This window comes from Accipiter gentilis, chromosome 28 (assembly GCF_929443795.1).
Source record: "Accipiter gentilis chromosome 28, bAccGen1.1, whole genome shotgun sequence".
Classification (NCBI taxonomy): domain Eukaryota; kingdom Metazoa; phylum Chordata; class Aves; order Accipitriformes; family Accipitridae; genus Astur; species Astur gentilis.
In genome coordinates, this window is record NC_064907.1 from 1533622 (window position 1) to 1553023 (window position 19402).

At 35.4% G+C, this 19402-nt stretch overlaps 1 protein-coding gene across 1 annotated transcript in view; it reads right to left on the reverse strand.

Annotated features, from left to right (window-relative positions):
- The window catches only part of TTC27 (tetratricopeptide repeat domain 27), a 157442-nt gene that overhangs the window by 34683 nt on the left and 103357 nt on the right, over nt 1-19402 (reverse strand). The window contains exons 11-12 of the mRNA XM_049830890.1: nt 4262-4357; nt 1378-1500 (exon numbers count right to left, since the gene is read on the reverse strand). Coding sequence (XP_049686847.1) covers nt 1378-1500; nt 4262-4357 — 219 coding nt within the window. The remainder of the gene's footprint in view (nt 1-1377; nt 1501-4261; nt 4358-19402) is intronic.

Below are 19402 nucleotides of genomic sequence, written 5' to 3' on the forward strand. Positions count from 1 at the left end.
CTCCGAGTGCCATTTTCATAACTCCCTAAGGGCAGTTTGTGAATGTAACTAGGACAGAATGCATTTCCAGGAAATGGAAAATATTGACCTCTATTCCTCCACTGAACTGAAAAGACTGGGATATTAACATACTATCCCCAAGGCATGCATAATGTGACACAGAGTTTGCCAGCAAAACATATCTACCAGTTTATAATGACCAAAATCTACGCATTGGTGCATGATAATCAGAAAAAATATGTCAATATGAGAAATTCTGCATTTTTTCTACTAATTGAAGTTATAGCTCTCTATTCTGTAAGCTTAAATTAGTTTAAGAATAGTCTTTGTGCTTATGGCGTCATAAAGGCACACATACATTCATATATTTAATGCTACCATATACTAAATAGAGGGAAAGAACAGGGAAGAAAAGAAAAAACATATTTTTGTCTGAAAGTGAGTATTTCTGAAAGCTATATAAATTCTGAAAACAATGCTTGATAGCATAAGGTCCTGTTACAGTCCTTCTGTGTGAGAGACTGCACCAGAAAGAGAACACAGCTAAAGTTACACACAAGTAGGCATTGCTTCCAGGTATCATTTTCTAAAATCTTCCTACCATTACTCTAATAGTAACAGCAAAATCATCAACAAAGGAGGTCTGCTACAGGCTGCTACAGCATTTTTAAACAATTCTGTCACAGATGCATAGAGTTAGGTGATGGCTTTAAATTGTCTTTGGAGTTGATAACATGCAGCTGTAGCAGTGTTAAAGAAATGACAGAGAAGTTCAGGAAAACATAGACATAGACTTAACAAAATAAAGCCTTTTAATCTTATGCCACTTCTTGTCTCAGATGTTTGATTCTGTAATTTGAATATGCTAACATTAGGTAATTAAATACATTAAGCACCGATGTTGTTCTATTTAAAGTGCTTTTAAAAACTACAGTTAATAGTTTGAAATCAAGTGGGAAAGAAAACTAATATCCCTTCCAGACAAAGCTCCAAGACCCCATCATGAATGACTGCTACATCCTTCTTGAAATGCCCACATTACACCTTACTGTGCGTCCATAGTTGTTAACTCAATTTTCCTCGAATATTTTCAAGAATCACTATCACGATCTTCTATAAGTTATTGCTTCTTAAGTTATTTGTTATTTATGAACTTCTATTTCATGTGGTCATTACCCCAAATCGGTTTTTTTTGCATTCACAGGTTATGACAGACTCATATGTCATGTGTCCTTTTATCCTGAACAGACATTCCTCATGATACCCCTGTAGAAATGAGTGTCATCAGTAAATTGACAGCTCAAGCCAGACAGTCCTTCATACTTCTTCAGATCCTATTTCAAGACAGGACCTCAGCATAAAAAACATTTTTCTTACCTTTCCATGCTGTCCTGCTCTTTCGTAGCAGATTACTGTATCTTCCCACATTTCCAACTCCTCAAATATCTGTAAGGCAGAGCTGGTGCATCCTAGCTCAAAGAGTAAGGTTGCAAGCTGACGCTGGAAAGATAAGAAATTCCAGGTAAGTGAAAATAGGTAAGTAAATATTATTTCCATTTTTAAAAGATGTTAGAGGCATTTCTGACATCAACAAGAAGCAGACAGAGAATATGGAATTATTGCCTTGAAACTTCAAGCTGGAGCCTCAAACAATGTATATACCTCAAAAAACCCCAAACCATCACTAGAACAATAATTGTTTTGATTTGACTTTCGTTCACGTCAGTAGCTTAATTACTTTGAACTAGTTTATAATATAATGCAAAAATGGAAACAGACATGGCAAGCACAAACTGACAGAGCTGAACTTCCACCCCTTAAACGAGGCCCATGGCCCGTGTGGCCAGCAAGCAGTTGCACCAGGATGTTGGGAATGCTAAGAGTGGGAAACAGAGGCTGAATGAGGGCAATAAAGCCTCTTCTAGCAACACTTTGCCATAGTAATCTGAACCTGTGAAAAAACAGATTGAGAGGAAGGCTCTGACAGAATTTTGTTAGGTACTTGTGAGAAATCACTGTCCCAAACAGCCACTGACAAAGGGTGTTAGTTTTTAGTCAAATCAATATTGGATTTGAGTTCAGGTTCAACTGCCTAGTTGAGTGTTCCATAAAGGTAAGTCAGTCTCTGTTATTTCAAACTCAGCTATTATTTTAGTGTACTTATGAAAATAAATGAGTAATGTTTTCAATTTAAAAACAAACAAGATATGTTTTCATGACTTTGATAAGTTGTCTTTAGTCTTTTGTTTATTTTTTAAGAGGACATTAAAATCACATAAAGGTTTTCATCTTCGAAGAAAGGATAACTTATTTACTATGTGTGACACAAATACAATTTGGTTTGCAAAAACAAATGGGAGCATTCTGTATAAAAACACTTAATTATGCTATGAGATCCCATACAGTGAGTCTCTACAGTGTTTTTGGTGATCCTGAATGGATTCCTGGAAGTTCTCTATGTATGTCATGGACCTCTCTTTATAGACTTGGGTTCAGTATCCATTACCAATCTAAGAAGTTACCATAGGGGAATAGACTGGTAGACAAAAAAATTAAGAACTGGCTACAGTTCTTTGAAAATAACTATGTAACAAACTCTGAAAATCTGTAACAAGGTAATTATTTGTTAGCTTGATATTAATCGCTTAGGAAAAACCCTACATTTGCCAGTGTCCGGAACTAAATCTCATTTATGTTTTACTAAATTTACACAAAGTCAAATTTGGTAAAATTTATATAGTCACGCCTCTTCATTACTATGACTAGAAGACTGCAGCCATCTTCCATTATAAATGCCTATTTTAGTATTTCTATTTTTGGCTTGGAAAATTGGCTTGGATCGAAAAATGCCACTCTGACAATTGGAAATGAAAACCACATTGCTAGTTTTATTGCAAGTGCCTGCAGAAAGGTTGAGTGGAATAATCTGAGAATGCTAGGAGAAGATATGATTGGTTGGAACAACACGCATTGAGGTTAGAAATCAAAAAGGAATAACATACTATTAAAAGTAAACGACATGAACACCTTTGGAGGTATGTGATACAAACAGCTTTCTTAAGTTTGTGTCCTGGTTTCAGCTGGGATAGAGCTAACTGTCTTCCTAGTAGCTGGTACAGTGCTATGTTTTGAGTTCAGCATGCGAAGAATGTTGATAACACTGATGTTTTCAGTTGTTGCTCAGTAGGGTTTAGACTATAGTCAAGGATTTTTCAGCTTCTCATGCCCAGCCAGGGCACAGGAAGTTGGCACAGGACTCAACCAAGGCACCTGACCCAAACTGGCCAATGGTGTATTCCATACCATGGGACGTCCTATCTAGTTTAGGAACTGGGAAGTGGGGGGGGCAAGGAATTGCCACTCGGGGACTGGTGGGGTGTCGGTCGGCGAGCTATTGCCCTGTGCATCATTTGTACATTCCAATCCTTTTATTACTACTGTTGTCATTTTATTAGTGTTATCATTATCATTATTAGTTTCTTCTCTTCTGTTCTATTAAACCATTCTTATCCCAACCCAGGAGTTTTACTCTTTTTTCCCAATTTCCTCCCCCATCCAGTGGGATGGGGGAAGTGAGTGAGCGGCTGCATGGTACTTAGTTGCTGGCTGGGGTTAAACCACGACAGTTTGTTAAATACAGCATCATCAGATAATGACTCTAATGTGTAGATTTCTGTTCTAGAAAGAGTTTCTTGTCAAGATAAACAGCGTAGTTTTGGAAAAAAAAAATATCCTGTCAGCACTAGTAAAAAGGGCCATGTCTCGAAAATAAAAAATTTCTCAGCTTGAGGAGTTCTTCAGTGTACTTTTGACTCCTAATTTGGCTGCTTTGACCATGATCCACTTCCTGAAAACAATCCAAAGTGAGTGATCATTAAAAGATGAGAGAGAGACAAGTAACACTAGCGTAAGTAGAACAGTAATAAATAGTAAGACAGTGGCAAGATTATTTTTACAGGAGGTATGTTGGAAGCTTGTAAGTTTTGGTCCATTTTTTATTGGAGGAAAAAGGAAACTAAAGAGGAATTGCACTACAAGCAATTATTTCTGTGCATGACTGAACAAGAAATCTGAAAGCAAAACACTGTAGAACTTGATTTATTTCCAGAAAATCCTGGTGTGTTGTTAGGTTACGTCCTTATTTCTACAGTGTTTCAACTCAAGATCATATCACACTCTCTTGACTTTGGAGTCATGCAGTATCAAAAATAATAAGAGCCACAGACTTTTAAGTAAAGCTTGAAATAGGATTGCTTCACACCTGTATGGCCCAACGGGGAGGCACCTGACAACAGTAGAAAATCTTCATGCGTTCAGATACAGATGTATTTGCATTTTCAAATTGGTCTGCAAGTGCCTGCAAATGCAAAGTACATTCTGATTTAGTATTTACTTAGACTTAAGTAAGTAAATTCAAAGCATTTACGATTTTAGGCATTCTTGACATAATGGAGAAATTATATTAAAGCTAACACTAAATGCCAGTAAGCTCACACCATAACATGCTACAAGTCAAATTTTTATTACCCCATGTAAGAAAATGTAATAAACATTTATGTCAGCTAATAATAAATAAAAAGCTTTGAAGAGATTCAAATTTCAAAGTGCATGTAACATGAATAAGAATCAACTTTACAATCTCAAACAAATACTTGCAGAGTAAAACTGTGACAAATATTAAAGTGACCTTGCCTAATGTATTTTCCCTAAGATAGTATTGATGTGCTTTAGGCATGAAATTTCTTATTAAAAAGAGAGAAAGACAAACATATTATAGTGGACGATGCTTTTGGAAACACAGTTCTAATACAGAATAAATTACTGTGATGTGGAGTACAATTCCCTTCAGGCTTTTTTTTTTTCTTTTGGTGGTGCTTTGGATTGTTGAAATATTTTCTTCTGAAACCCTTTGAAAGAGAATGGTAACTTTTGCATAGCAAAAGTACAGCAGCTTCAGCACTAACTTTTTCTCTGAAAATGCACTATGAAGTTATTTAAATCAAAATTCAACAGCAAGAAAAATAAAATATTAAAGGTAGCCATAGCCAGAAAATTAATTAGAAATTTTAAGATAAGGAAGAAACTATCTTCAAATGCCAGTCATCACTAAATTGGCAAATATAAGGCCAGAGGTTTAATTAAGGGAATATTAAATTACTTGCCTTCATATGATTCATCTATCCAAGTCTCACATATAACTCAAAGATTTATAGGAGTTAGACAGATTCTCAGCATTTTCTCAGCATGGAAAATTAATGCAAAGATTCCCGAACAAAAGGAAAAATTGGATAGGATCACTTCTTCCTCTCTCTTTCTAGATCCAACTGTTGGCTACCCAACCTATATCTATAGTGCAAATAATAGTTATGTAAAATTAAAATAATCAGTTATGTGATTTAAACTGCTAAGCATCTTCTAACAGCTACTGAAGTTAATCAGATTTATTAGGTGGCTTCATTCTTTTAATAAGAAAAAAATCAGAACAGGCAGCAATAATAAAGCTTTAAATCCACGCTTAACCTCCTAAATTTAAATACTAATATTTAAAATACTCAATCTTATTCACATTCTCTCTCATAAAATTATCTCCAGAGACCTATTCCTAGAGGTTATCAAGAAATCTGTCCCAAGAAAATGGATTTGTAGTGAGGAAAGGGACAGACTAACAAAGATCACAGTCCTTTACACAGTTCCAAGCAATCCAAAAGGAGTCAGATTCAAATAAAACCTTTAAAGTAATTGTATTTAATTACAGAGTTTACTTGACTACTAACTATATAACAAACCATACTGCACAGTTTTAGTTCTGCTGAAATGTTCTAATGCTATGCAGAAGCACATTTTTCTACATTCTGTTCCAATGAAAATTAAACTGAAAAATTGTCCAATTCCTTGGGTAATCATTTTACAAGACCAAAGTAGTAAACTACAGTTGGAAAATTTAAAAATAATAATTGCTCTAGGCCTAAGCAAAGCCAGAAAATCCTAAATATGTTGCAAAATAATTTTTTGAGGAGAACAGGAGATGGAAGGCAGAAAATGTTTTCAGTCAATCAGAACATTTTGTTCTTATTTTAGCTTTTTAAAATTTATTATTATTTCTATTGTTCCAAAAGCAAAACTGGAATTCAAAGAAAAAAATGTTTTTCAAAAGCAACATATTTTATTGGAAATTTTGTGGCCATACCTTTTCTACACTTCCTAAGCAGAAAAGCCTAATGCAAATGACATGTTGTAGGAGAATATGACTATTTGCAAGTAGAATTATCCCCCTTCCCAAAGCAAATACTGTACTGCGTTCAGAGTTCCAACAAAACCTGAAAAGGTAGGTAGAACATATGAATATGACATATTCCCTAAAAAAGAGTAAATGCTAATGAATTTAAAAGTTATTAAACTCCATGGTTTATGCACTCTCTCATATGTTGAAAAAATAAGCTGATAGTTCTGCCTGCTAGTGAAGCATAGAAAATAAGTTACTCAAAAATTGCTGAATTCTGTTTCTGAATTATGCTTGAAGAAATAAAATCTGGGTTGTATAGTGGCAAGAAAATGAAAATCCTAAACTTATGGTACAGCTAATCACAGAACAATAAATCAATACAATGAACAAGAGAGCACTGCCAAGTAAGCATTCTTTTTCATTAATAATTTCAACATAAATACTGTGGAAAAAAAATGTATGTAAATACAGAATATTTGCAACACAGTCAAAAGATTTGGTGTCTTAGTTTAATGCAAGCCTCAAATGCCTGCTTTGGAAGTTGTTAAATAGAACTACAGCAGAAACCAACTAAAATTCACAGCTCTAAATGATATATGAGTTCTTCCATATGCAACATTTAAAAACACTAAGCTTAACAGATCACCCCACCACCACGTAACACACCCTTTCCCCAAGGCTTGAGCTGCCACAGCTAACAAGTTCTTAAGTGAAAAACCACAGTACAGAGAGATACATTAATCCAATCTGGAAACAACAAAACATAGATAGTTTTGATGGAATTTTATATCATGAGCAAAGACTACATTATTGCCACATGAAAGCAGGAAAAGACAGCTCTAGAAACTAGAGCTCTAGAAACAATTCATTCTCCCCATCTCATACTCAAACCTCTGGTACGAGATTAAGAAGTACAACAGGTAGCCTGTGTTTTGAATAAGTATACCATGTTAATTTGAAATGATCACATTAAAGCTTTTATCACTTTATTAATCAACCTCAGTTTAATCACTTTACTAATCCAACTCAGCTGATAATTATCCATGACTTGAGCACAGGAAGCTTGTAAAGGACTTTTTTCCACCTTGGATGTCATTTCCATACATTCATTCCCACTGCACATCCTTGCTTTGCTTCTATGTTCAACATATGTGTAACATCACTGGTCCTGATTTTGAGCCTGCCTAAATTTCAATCTCTTTAATCTCTCTGCTTACTGTCCTTTTCTTCTGTGGCTGATGGAGTTAGAGCTTTTTCTTTTTAGCCAGACCCTCTCTCTACTTAATCTCTAGAAATGCTATTACACCCTTATGGTTTCTCATCAGAGATGTCATTTTCTTTATGATGTAATGCTATTTTATTTCTCTACCTACTTATAGTACCGCTTTTAAATTTGTTATTCATCCAACTGTTCTGAAGTCCTTCCCTCAAAGTTTTGTCCCTTTTGCTAAAATATAATCTTCAGGTAGCTTTTTGCATCTAAGGTAAACAAATGGCAGATCTTCACATCCTTTTTTCTATTCTTAACTTTTTTATTCCAGACGAAATAGTTTACTTACTTTCTCAAAAAAATACCCCTCACTATGTGAAACTGTAACTATGTGCAAACATTTTTTCCTTCCATTTCATCTGAAGGATCTCCTGATCCAAGCTTATTTAGGGAAAAAGTCCCCCCCAAACCAAACAAAAAAGCCCCAAACCCCTGCCTTTTGAAAAGAGCAAGATACCCATTACTTACAAAAAAACTTACTGAAAATAGCATCACACTTTCCTTTGTGCAGCAACTAATTTAGCTCCATGTGGATCTCTCCCCTCAATAACACTGAAGATAGGCCTGTCCATATCCAAAACGTAACACTGCTGGCCCCAGTAAAACATCTCCCTCAAAACAGTCTTGACCCATAGACAGCATTTTATCCATGCTATTTCATCTCACTTCTTTCCAGGATTTCCTATCAGTAGTGCACAATGTCACTGCACCACTTCTCCCTTCACCTAACTTTTCCAACAAGAGCATTTCCAGTTTTAGTGTTCCAGTCACAACTGCTTCACCATATTTCTTTCATCTGCGCAAAAGCTTGTTTCACAGACCTCATCAATAATCATAGCTTATTATGTTTTCCTGTTTTCTCCCACTGCTAACCAGGCATCCAGCTGTTTCCCAATGACCACACCCTATTTAAAACATGAGCTTTTACTAATTTAGTAGCTGATTACTTGCTACGCACTTATCAGTACCACCATCTCCACCCTTGTTAGCATCTTATCTTCCCTCATACCCTTTGATTTATCCTGGTACACTTATGTTCCTCTTTATTTATGATTTTGCAGGCAGGAAGATTAGACAAGCTTTTGCTAGTGTTCTCCTGCTTCTCAGTCTAGAGATCTTGTCAGTCTGCCAGAATCAGTCCCTAGTTAATTCCTCTGGGATTCCAGTGGTCACCGTCCAGCCAAGAGTTCTTTCTACATGAATGCTCCCAACAGCCATAAACTTTAATGTTTCTCTAGCACCTAACCACAACCAACATGTTGACTGTGGCATCACCTTGCCCTGCTTTTGCCCTCCTTCTCCAACAACTCTAGGATGTCCCACATCTTACAGGTTTTTACCATATTTAACGTGGGTTTAGCTTGATTTATGCCAAAGGAAACTGATACTGTCATATGCTCCACTTCCTCACTATTGCCATGGTCCAGCATGTACCACCCAGCTGGTACCTTAACTCCAGGCATACAGAAGAGGATGAATGGAAAAGTACCTTTCAGTCTTTCTTAACACAGAAACTCCAAACACACATTTTCATTATGTTCTTGTGATTCTCGGGTCCTTTTTCTTCAATTTCTCCCAAGTCTGAAGACTCCTCCTGAAAATCCCACACACCAGCCTGACCTCTCCAAGCTCTAACTACGTATTTCCATTTTCCTTGCCCTTCTTGTATTTCTGTCCATTACCTCTGTATGTTTTATAATCAGCAAGTTGATGACACAACTCTAGTGCTCTTGTATTCTAGCTGCTCCCTTAGCTCTGTGCTTCTTCCAGAATTCTCCTGCCAGCTGTGTGCTCTGTGGGTAGGCTTATTTAGCAGAAGTCAACAAATCTTTAGCAAACTATGCAGCTTCCTTAAAGTTTTCCTCCTTCATATCATAAAACCACCAAGCTTCAGCATCTGCATCTATGACTGCTGGTTACAGTTTGTTTGTAAGATCTGCCAAATGATACTTGATGCAAATTAATTTTCATGTACTCAAAGATGATGAAAACGCCACCATTTCTGTATCCATCTCTATATATTCCCCTGCTCTATCCCACTTCCAGTGCTACTCCCCAGCACCAACATCATCTTCTATCCTTTACAGGAAAAAATAAAGAAGATTAACCCTCCCACTCATTTAATCCATCTTCTCTGATTTTGGTCACCATCTGCTCAGCTTTTCAGCCTCTTGCTTAGGCTACTCTTGACCCATGTTTAGGTTTAGAAGGTAAGTATGTACCAGCACATACCATAAACAGGTGAGTTTCCCTTCAGATGCCAAAACTAATACAAATTTCCCCCTTTTTGCTCTGCTTGCTGACCTTATGAAAATTACAAACTACATAGTGGTGAAACCTATTGTTGTATTTGCTCAAAAACTACCATCCTAGCCCCCCATTTGACAATAGTATACTAGGTGTATGTCAAAATTTAAGTATATCCTCAAGAAAGAAAGGGAGAATGAAGGCCTTGCAAAACCCCACACAATACTAAAACAAATTAGCATATTAAACGTAGATTAAAAATTAAATATATAATGTAGGTTCTACAAATGGCCAACTCTGGGCATCTGCCTTTACTTATACAACCTGCGTATCTTTTTAAGTGCCAAAGTACAGACATCAGTTTTGGGACTGCCTGGGTGGGTCTTTGTTTATGGGTCAGACACCGAAGCACCTGATGGCGCAAAGACACAGCTGGAATTGTTCAGCTGCTTGGAAAAAAGGTGTTTGGAGACAAAGCAGGTAAGAAATCAAAATGCATCTGTAGGGAAAACAATCCTGCTCTCTCATCTCATCTCATCTCATCTCATCTCATCTCATCTCATTATTACTATGGATTCTAAGAATTTAGCAGGTATATGCCCCAAACTGAACTGGGCTCATTTATGTTTTTTACTCAAGAACAAAGTAAAGGAAAGCTTTGTAAAAGCAACAGCAACTACATGTGTAATTCTGTGGTTGTACAATTACAAAGTTCTTGTTTTATTCATAAGCTTATTTTACAAATTATGAATAAACAGGAAAATTTATCATCAAAAAGTTCCTTCGATTCCTTACCACAGAACTCAGTCACAAAGAAAAAGACTTTCTATGCTTAGTATTTATGAAACAAAAAGTCGGCATTTTTTAAAGCTTATGTATCAAGAAGCTCTTGTGGACACTGTAATATTTACAGACTTCTGTAAAACTTCCAGAGATTCATTGTTAAATTAATTCAAACTTTCATGCAACTTAAGAGCTAATTCTAAATGCTTTAAAATCTTTACTTTTGGGGGCAGTGGTTAAAATACTTGTCTAACAGAAAACCCACATAATTCTTGAAGCTTCAAAACTTTAAATGTCTTTATTATTTTTTAAACTGTCCTCTGCCAAATTACATTTTCTAACAATAAAGCCTGAAAAATGCTGCACAAGAAAAAACTATAGTCCAAGTTAATTTGGGATGTATTATGACAGTAACTGTCACAGCCTTGCTCCGCAGTAGTGTATTCAGTAATACATAAATACAGAACTACTAATAAAAGCTGCATTCCTCCTGAAGAAAACATGTATTATATAATCAGTGTCTAAAATTCAGAAACTGTATACACATTAGAAAGCAGGTGACAAATACAGATAATTAAATATACAGAATAATCAGGGTTTTCTGAATTTTCTTTCCTGTGTACTAGATCAGATATTCCAAACTTTTCTAACATACTACAATTATTTTAGTACCTTGTGGATATGTAGTTAGATCTTGAGTTACACTCTTCTGGTAAACTTACTTAAAAAAAAAAACCCAAAGAATTATATTTACAATCAAACAACAACCTTGTTTCAACAGCTCTTTGTCAACCCGAGAGCTTCTGTAACTAAGACCACCGGGAAAAAACTGAGACATACCCAGACTTTTAAAATCCAACAGTCAAAATACTTAACCTTCCAGTGAAGCAATGCCAGAAACTATGAAGCAATATATCAGTTTTCATACAACAATGCAGTAAAGTTTTGCTTAATGGGAGAGAATAATTTCTGGTTGATAAATATGGATATAATGTGGAAAAAATGAAAACAGTTGAGATTAGTCTAAACTTCATGAGGGAGATTATGACCAAACAGCAATTACTTTATTGATTGCCAATTTTATCACTAGATAAAAGGACACAAAACCAGTACATTTGGACTTATTACATTCAACCATTATTCAGAACAGCATTTTGACATTTAAGACAGGACTTTGCTTGGAAACTAAAATGAGTTAAAGGAAATAATGAGCTGTCCTTTTAAAAAGCTCACAGATTATATATTTCTGTTAAATGATGAATATCTCCCAATAGTCAAGGACTAAAGCATGCAAACACAAAACAAAAGCTATTAAGCAAGGATGTATTTCAACACCAAGAAAGAACCCACCTCCCCTTCCATTTATCTAATTTTCAAAGGGGAATTATGACATTAAATACTTGAGGAAAATTTATTACAGTGATCGTGATTATAAATTATGATTTGTGATTCATGGAAACTCAAAAAGACCATTTCTTACATTGTGCAAAGATGCCAAGATGAAGAGTACTACTTACTGGAGATTTTACATTATTCATATTCTCAGGAGGATGAAAATGTTCTGTGAGAACTCTGCAGAAGTTCAATGCTTAAACAGTCAAAAATCTTACCCTCTTTTTACCCCTCATTCAAATATAAGTCTTGGTTTCATTAAAATCTCGTAACCCTGAAGACTTCAATTTTTGCTTACTTTACAAGCTCACCCTTTCAGTCATTCTTCCAATGAAATTATTGCTTGATAGGTTTGACCTCAAATGGTGTGTATATTTAAACCAACTAGAGGACTGTGTATCACACTGCTCCCTAGGAACTAACAGCTGGTTTAAAATTTGTTAAAGCTAACTTTAAAATGTTGTATAGCACTGACTACCTACTTTGTATTGCAAATGAATGATTACAGGGCACCTGGAACACAGGAGCTGCAAAGATGTCAGGATGTTTCACAGAGAGAAACTACTAATTAAGGCATTGCAACTCTAGAACTACAAAAACAAGCAGTGCTTGAAATAAAATTAACTGTACCATTCAAGAAGATTTCAGGCTGCAAGTTTTCAAAGGTAAGTCTGTCTGTGTTGAGAGCAGTGTTTTAACTACTTTGCCCAATGTTTTGGTAAAAACTTCTTGATTGTACGTAATCACTACATTGAAAGAAATCACAATGTTCAGTGTCTGAGGTTATTTGCTTTATTAAAAAGTCACAAGAAAATGGACTCGGTTTCTAGCAGCTTTACACACAAAATAAAAAAGGTTGATTTCCTTTAATTGCAAAGAAAACAAAAATTTTCTATGCATATTCTTTCAAATTAGCATAATCCCTTCTTAAACAGCAGACTAATTCCTCAACTACTACTATGCTTTTTTTTTTTCCCTCTCACCCTAGATTGGACACAGAATTCTCCTTGATTTGTAAAGAAAGAGGCCTTCCTGTACTGGATTCAGCACTAGCGACCCCACAGTATTTTTCTGTTCACTGATTTTGATGGATTCTTCAGTTAAGATGCTCCATTTCTCAGAAGCATAAGTACTCACAGTATGGAGCATGCATTGTTTGCTTTACGGCTTCTCTTCTGCTATCTCCTATTTCCTTCTCCCCCTAAACAGCTAAAGAAATTCGGCATCAGCTATCCCTCAGCAAATACTTTAAAGTTTTTGGGCTGAGAAGAATGCCAGTAGAGGCTTTTTCAGGACAGCCATCTCTGTGGCATTTGCACACATGTTTAATTTCATTGTCAGCACCTGACATCAACCTGAGAATAACGCGGTACTCTCTCCAAGATAGATTATGCCCAGAAAATTTTCTACAATGTTTCAGGATTGATGCATTTAAGGTTGTTATTCCCTTTAAAATCATAAGCAAATGAACTTTTTTTAAAACAAAGGTTGTGTCCATTTTTTGGCAAAGGAGGAACTTGCTTGTAACCTTTAATAAAGATCTGACTGATCGCATGCCAGAAACCATCTATTCTGGTGTATGTTCATCCCTGCCCTTGTCAGGTATTACAATAAAGTGTTATATAAAATAAATTACATCAAACATTTGCGTTTTGTAATATATAACAGGTATATTCTTTGAGAGATGTTCTTCCTCAGAAAAGCCACAAACAGAAGGGGATAGTCAAGCTGAACCCTTTAGTTTAATAACTTTTATATGTAGTATTTCATTGTTAGTTTAGGTATGATACTCAAACACACATGCCTCTTTATGACCCATTTAATCTATTCTGTATTCCAACTGGAACACCCTGCTCAAGAAGAATAATTTATCAAAAACATCCTGTACTTTTTATATTGCTGGCAGACTTGAGTTTACCTACCATATATCACACATTTGCATTTTGCTTATGGCAATTTGTACAACACTATATATATACATGCAATTTAAAAAATGACAAATTCTCTGTAAGTAGCAGAAAAAGCCTCATTCAAGCTTTACCACAAAACATATTATAAGTAAACATACTAAATATTCAAAATAAACATTTATATATGGCAAAAAAATTAATTAGAGCTTAGGAATTAGATGGTAATTTCTGAAAAATGTAAACAAATACTTAAAGAATTTCAAAGGAAAAGTTCTTAAGACCATGTTATTAACTGCAAGCATGTAAACATTTTAAGCTTCCTCCTATCTAGCTAGGGTAGAGACTGGATGGTATTCTGTTACACAAATAGAAATTTCAAGGAAAAAATCAAGACAAAATGTGATGTATTCAGGTAACTCGCTGCAGTTTTTTACTGGCAGTCATACCAAGCATAATTCTTTCATATTACTTAGATGTCCTTAGATGCCTGTAAGGAGGAAAAAAATATTGTCTAATCTTATCTAGATACCTGTAACCTGAAACCATTCATTGGTTCAGCAGAGATATTCAGCTGCTCTAATCACTAACAGCTCTTTTTGCAGTATTAGAAATAGCCAACTTTTTTTTTTTTTTTTTTTTTTTACACCAGCAAAGTGCTCTTTTGCTGAAATCTGGTTTTCAACAATTCTTATGCAGTTGCAAATCTCAAGAACATCTTTAGTTATTTGGTGAAGAGGACAGGAGTATGAAGAGAAAAGACAGACAAGTTCAGTCTCTTTTGTCCTGAATTTGATCAGAATGTCTCAGATAACATATTGGGACACCCACTGTTTTCCCTTCTTACAAAAAACAAACAAACAAAACCCCCAAACCTTTTCCTACTAATAGCTTCCCTATACAATGAAACCTTGACTAATACCCAGTAGTTTCTGTTGAAATACTACTTGGCAGGAAACACACATTCTTCCAGTAGCTGAGCCTGACCCAGCAACCATAGAGTATATGATGGTAAGTACATTAGAAATATGACACACAGGCAAAGTGTTTAAAATCTAGCTATCCCAAAGAAAGGCAATCACATATAAAGAAGTCTGTTTTCAATATATGAATTTTCTTGAAAGACATCCAATCCAGTTCTTCACATGTTCCTGGAAAGCTCTCTATACATCATGGAAAAACAAACAATCCCCCTATCATTCTCTATTAATGATTGATCTACTCACCAAAGAGGAAAATAAGCATCTTCAGCAGCAACTGGCTTCAAATCAGTTTGATTTCCGGTAAAAATGAAAACACTCTAAATGCATTAAATATTCCATGCCTGATTGTATGACATATTCAAATAGAAGAACCTCAAGCTCCCCTGAAGACTCAGTTCTTCTTTATCAGAAAAGGAGGAATCCACAAAAAAACCTATTCTTTCCACAATCATATAGCACTATGGGGCACAGCCTGTCCGGTACACAACCAATTAAGAAACCAAAATAAAATAAAATTTTCATTCAGCTGGATAGAGTTTTATGGTCTGTGCTGGTCACTCGCACCAAACAGGTTGAGGGACAGATCTTGTGCTACTTCACAGAAGAGCAACTACAACTAAACATGGACTCAGGATACTAACAGTCCTGTCTAACAAAACCATGGGCTGTAGAAACAAAATGACAGTCAGTATAAAATGTACATGCTTTAATCCATTAATAGCCTTCAATTACTTAATGGAGGACAATCAGCTGCAAGTTCTAATGGTACCAGTCTTGCACAGGAGGAAATTTTCTTGCAAATCTTCAGGAGGAGGTAGCACACCACTGCCAGAGGAACAGATGAACTTTGCTTTCAGCTGCCCCCTTTTACTTGAGATACTCTAACCTGGGCCAGAGGAAGAGGATTGAAGGACAAATTAACTCCTCCACCAGCAGCTGCCACTGCCTACTTCCATTTTTTCCAGGGGAGAGGAAAATGCGAGCCCAGGAGTCTGCAGGGCCTCTGGCCATTCATCCAACCCTCAGTCTGCACCTTTAATGGAGAACCAGAGGGGAGAAGGTAGATTTCAGACCAGAAGAACTGTCCTGGCAAGGTGCAGCTTAAGACCTCCTGAAATACTTTAAGATTGCACTATAATTTGGCATTTTATAACTTTTAAGTGTCTGAACTTGCAACATTAATAATGACCTTTGTTTGCATGCATTTTACACAGGGGAAAATGGAATAAAGCAGGAGATGAAGCGTTCTGTGGCAGAATAATTTACTGCATGTTTCTATTTCTAGGCAACTTCAATGTTTGCACAGATCTGCATCTGGAAAAATGGGAAGGTATAGTACATCAATGTGTGTAATAGCTACAAACAATAATATTTATGCCGTTTAAAGTCTAGTTCAGGCACAGTAGGTTTTTATAAGCATCATGACATCTCCACATCTATCAAAATGCCCAAGTCTTATCACAAAACCACAGTGCTATAATTTACAATATTGAGACAGCCAGCAATACCATGAAGAAACTGGGTAACTGCAAAAGCAAATGGAAACATTGAAAAGAGCCAATATCATATCATCACAGAACTCTCCATACACTGATCCAAATGATTATTTGAATCAATGGTCCTTACATCAGTCTGGAAAATTTAGAAGCCAAATATATTCCTCAATTCATAACTATAACTGGAACAGGAACTAAATGAGCTGAGTTAGGCCAGCAAACAGTTCTCTGGTTAGAAGCTACATCCAGCACACACTATTGCAAAGTTTGCCTCCAGTACAATAGTTTCCAATCAACTGATTCTTTACATACTAGATTCCCCAAATTTCCTTACCTCTGAACATTTAGAAACCACGTACAGTTACCATATTAAATAATTTTTTTAATAACCCAACCCTCCCTGTAACTTACTGGAGAGCTAGGCCCTTGGCATGATGGAAAACCTTACAGTAGAAACATCTATGAGAAAATGCAGTTCTCACTCCCTACTACAGCATCACAGTTACAAATTAATGTCAAAGCATGAACATTTTCAATTTTTTAATTAGCTTTAGCTTTTGTAAATTATACAATTACTTAACCTAAAAAAAGAAAAATAACATTTTCCCTCACTAATTACACAATAGTCCATTGTTTTCTATTTTATCTTTTCCACAAGCATTATTTTTCTTCACTATTTCTAAATTTATCTCACAAAGATATGTCACCAGTTTAATGACCTTTTTTACAAATCCCTTCACCCCACTTTCTGTGAATCCTTACTCTCTAGGTCAATGATTACAAATCTCCACATCTTATACTTCATCAGTTTTGTTGCAGAAACTGATCTGCTTAAATCTTACCCTTAACTGGTGTTCAAGAAACAAATTGCCAAAAGCATTCTCCTTGATTATCCCTGGTATTGACCTACATCATAAAAGTAAAATACTTCCAACGTAATGTTCTCAGACTCTACCCTGATTTGGCTGTACGACCACTTTCTTGCCCCTACTTGAAAATTTGAGAGTAATTCTTTTCAGCTTTCATCAGATTTCCCACTGAAAATCTCCTTTGACAATAAATGCATTGGCTTCTCTTCAAATCACGGCTTGTATGCTGACCTGCAGAAGTAAAATATTTTTTTTTGTATCAGGAGAAAAGAAAAGCCTTACTGACAGACTGTTTATTCTTTCTTTATTGAGTGAGTATATAAGAACAAAAGCAAGGACTGCTAATTATTAGGATTTACTAAGTTGGCATTGACTTATTACCTATTGCAACTTTTGCAGGTTTTAGAGCACCACTATTTCCATATTCTTTCACTTTCACTAAACCCAGTCTCTAGTCTCTCATTTCCTGCAATGATTAAAGCAGCACTAAAATACCTATTGATGGAAGAATTTTTCAGAACAATGCTGGATCACTTTCAAAATATTAAAAAAACCACAGACACAAACACTTCTATCAATAACATTTGTCTCACTGTTATTGTACTATTTCCCAGCAATTGTTTTTGTACGTCTTAGCTTAATTTCAGTAAATAAGAAGGCCCTATCTACTACATGCACGACTGTCAGTCTTTCAAGACAATTCATCTTCTGCGTTTTGAGGGACAGTTCACCATGGCCCTGGAACTTCTTGAACTATGATAACCTATGCGCCTAGTGCCTTCTTGTCATGCAAAAAACCTCATTTGGCAGGCTTTGCAGGGGAAGATGGGGGGTATATTACTTGGAGAAAACTATGGGAGGACAAAGAGAACTGCTTTGTTTTATTTAACTGATTTAATTTCTTACCTGTAATAAACTGATCACCGCTGTTGAATTATAAGTGCAAAACTATCATCATTAGGGCATTTTATACTTGCTGTACATATATTTTTATCATTCTTGAAACTATTAAAATCTGAAAAGAATGCAAAATTCATTCTGTTTGCCTTAATATGGCTCTTAAAAAGCCATTTTATGGAGTAAATAGTTTCCATATTTTTAATAAACTACTGCCCTAATCAACCAAAATACACATACAGATTTGTGTCATTCAAGATAAAGCATATTTGAGCCAGAGATAACTGACAAAAATTTATGCCATTTGAATTAATAAACTCCAATATTATTTCAGTCAGCAAATAATTTTCGTGGTGGGTTTTCTTAAATTTGTTTTGGGGATTTTGTTGCATTTGTGACTTCTGTTCTTTTCCTTTAAAAGATTAATTTTCATCAGCCATGATAATCAGACTGTTCTTCAATTATTCATAGCCTTATTTCTATCTTTTTTTTTTTTAAACCAGGAGGACCCAATGTAAACATGTTTAAGACAACTGTTTCTTCAGCAGAAAATTCCTGGTTTTTTTTTTAAATTTAAATGTTAGAAAATGGCAATTCTCACGTCCTAAATAAAGAAGTTAACTTACCATTGTTTTAAGACTTTTCTAGATGGAAATGGAAGTGCAATTAGCAAATAAATCAAACGTACATTATTATATGAATTAAATAAAATTATAGGCCTTGTAACCAGAAAGACAACCATCAAAATGTTTTACATTTATAATTTGCTCCTTTCTTGTAGATATCTTAGAAATGCATAGGTTCTAATTACACTGTTCTAAAAGACATTAAAATTAGTAGATCTCAGTGTTTCAGGACTAATTTTATGGAGCAAATAAGAAAAACATGCCTTCTTGTCTTATGAGCTCCCAGGGAGTTTCTCAACTCTGAATAAACCAGGGACTGAGCTATGAAAGAAAACATGCCTTTGCACCTGCATGGCAGCTGTTGAAGGCTGGTTTACCACTGCAACATATTCTCATTCCAGTTACTTTGCCAATGATTTTCACCAGATCATGCATCCAATTGTCTTTAAACCTCAGCATCAAAATACGTCTCCTGCTGGTATATTAATCTAGATTACTGATTATAAGTGTAGGTTTAATAAATTTGGTAATAAAGTACCTAAATTTTAATTGGATGTACCAGTTTTTCTCTACCCTAGCTTATGTTATAACTGTGTTATCACTTGGACTTTTAAACTTTGCTGTTCAACAGGCAGTGACTGCATCATCAATAGAGATATTGAATGTATAAAGATAATAACTTTTTTATGTATTCAGCATTAAACAAATC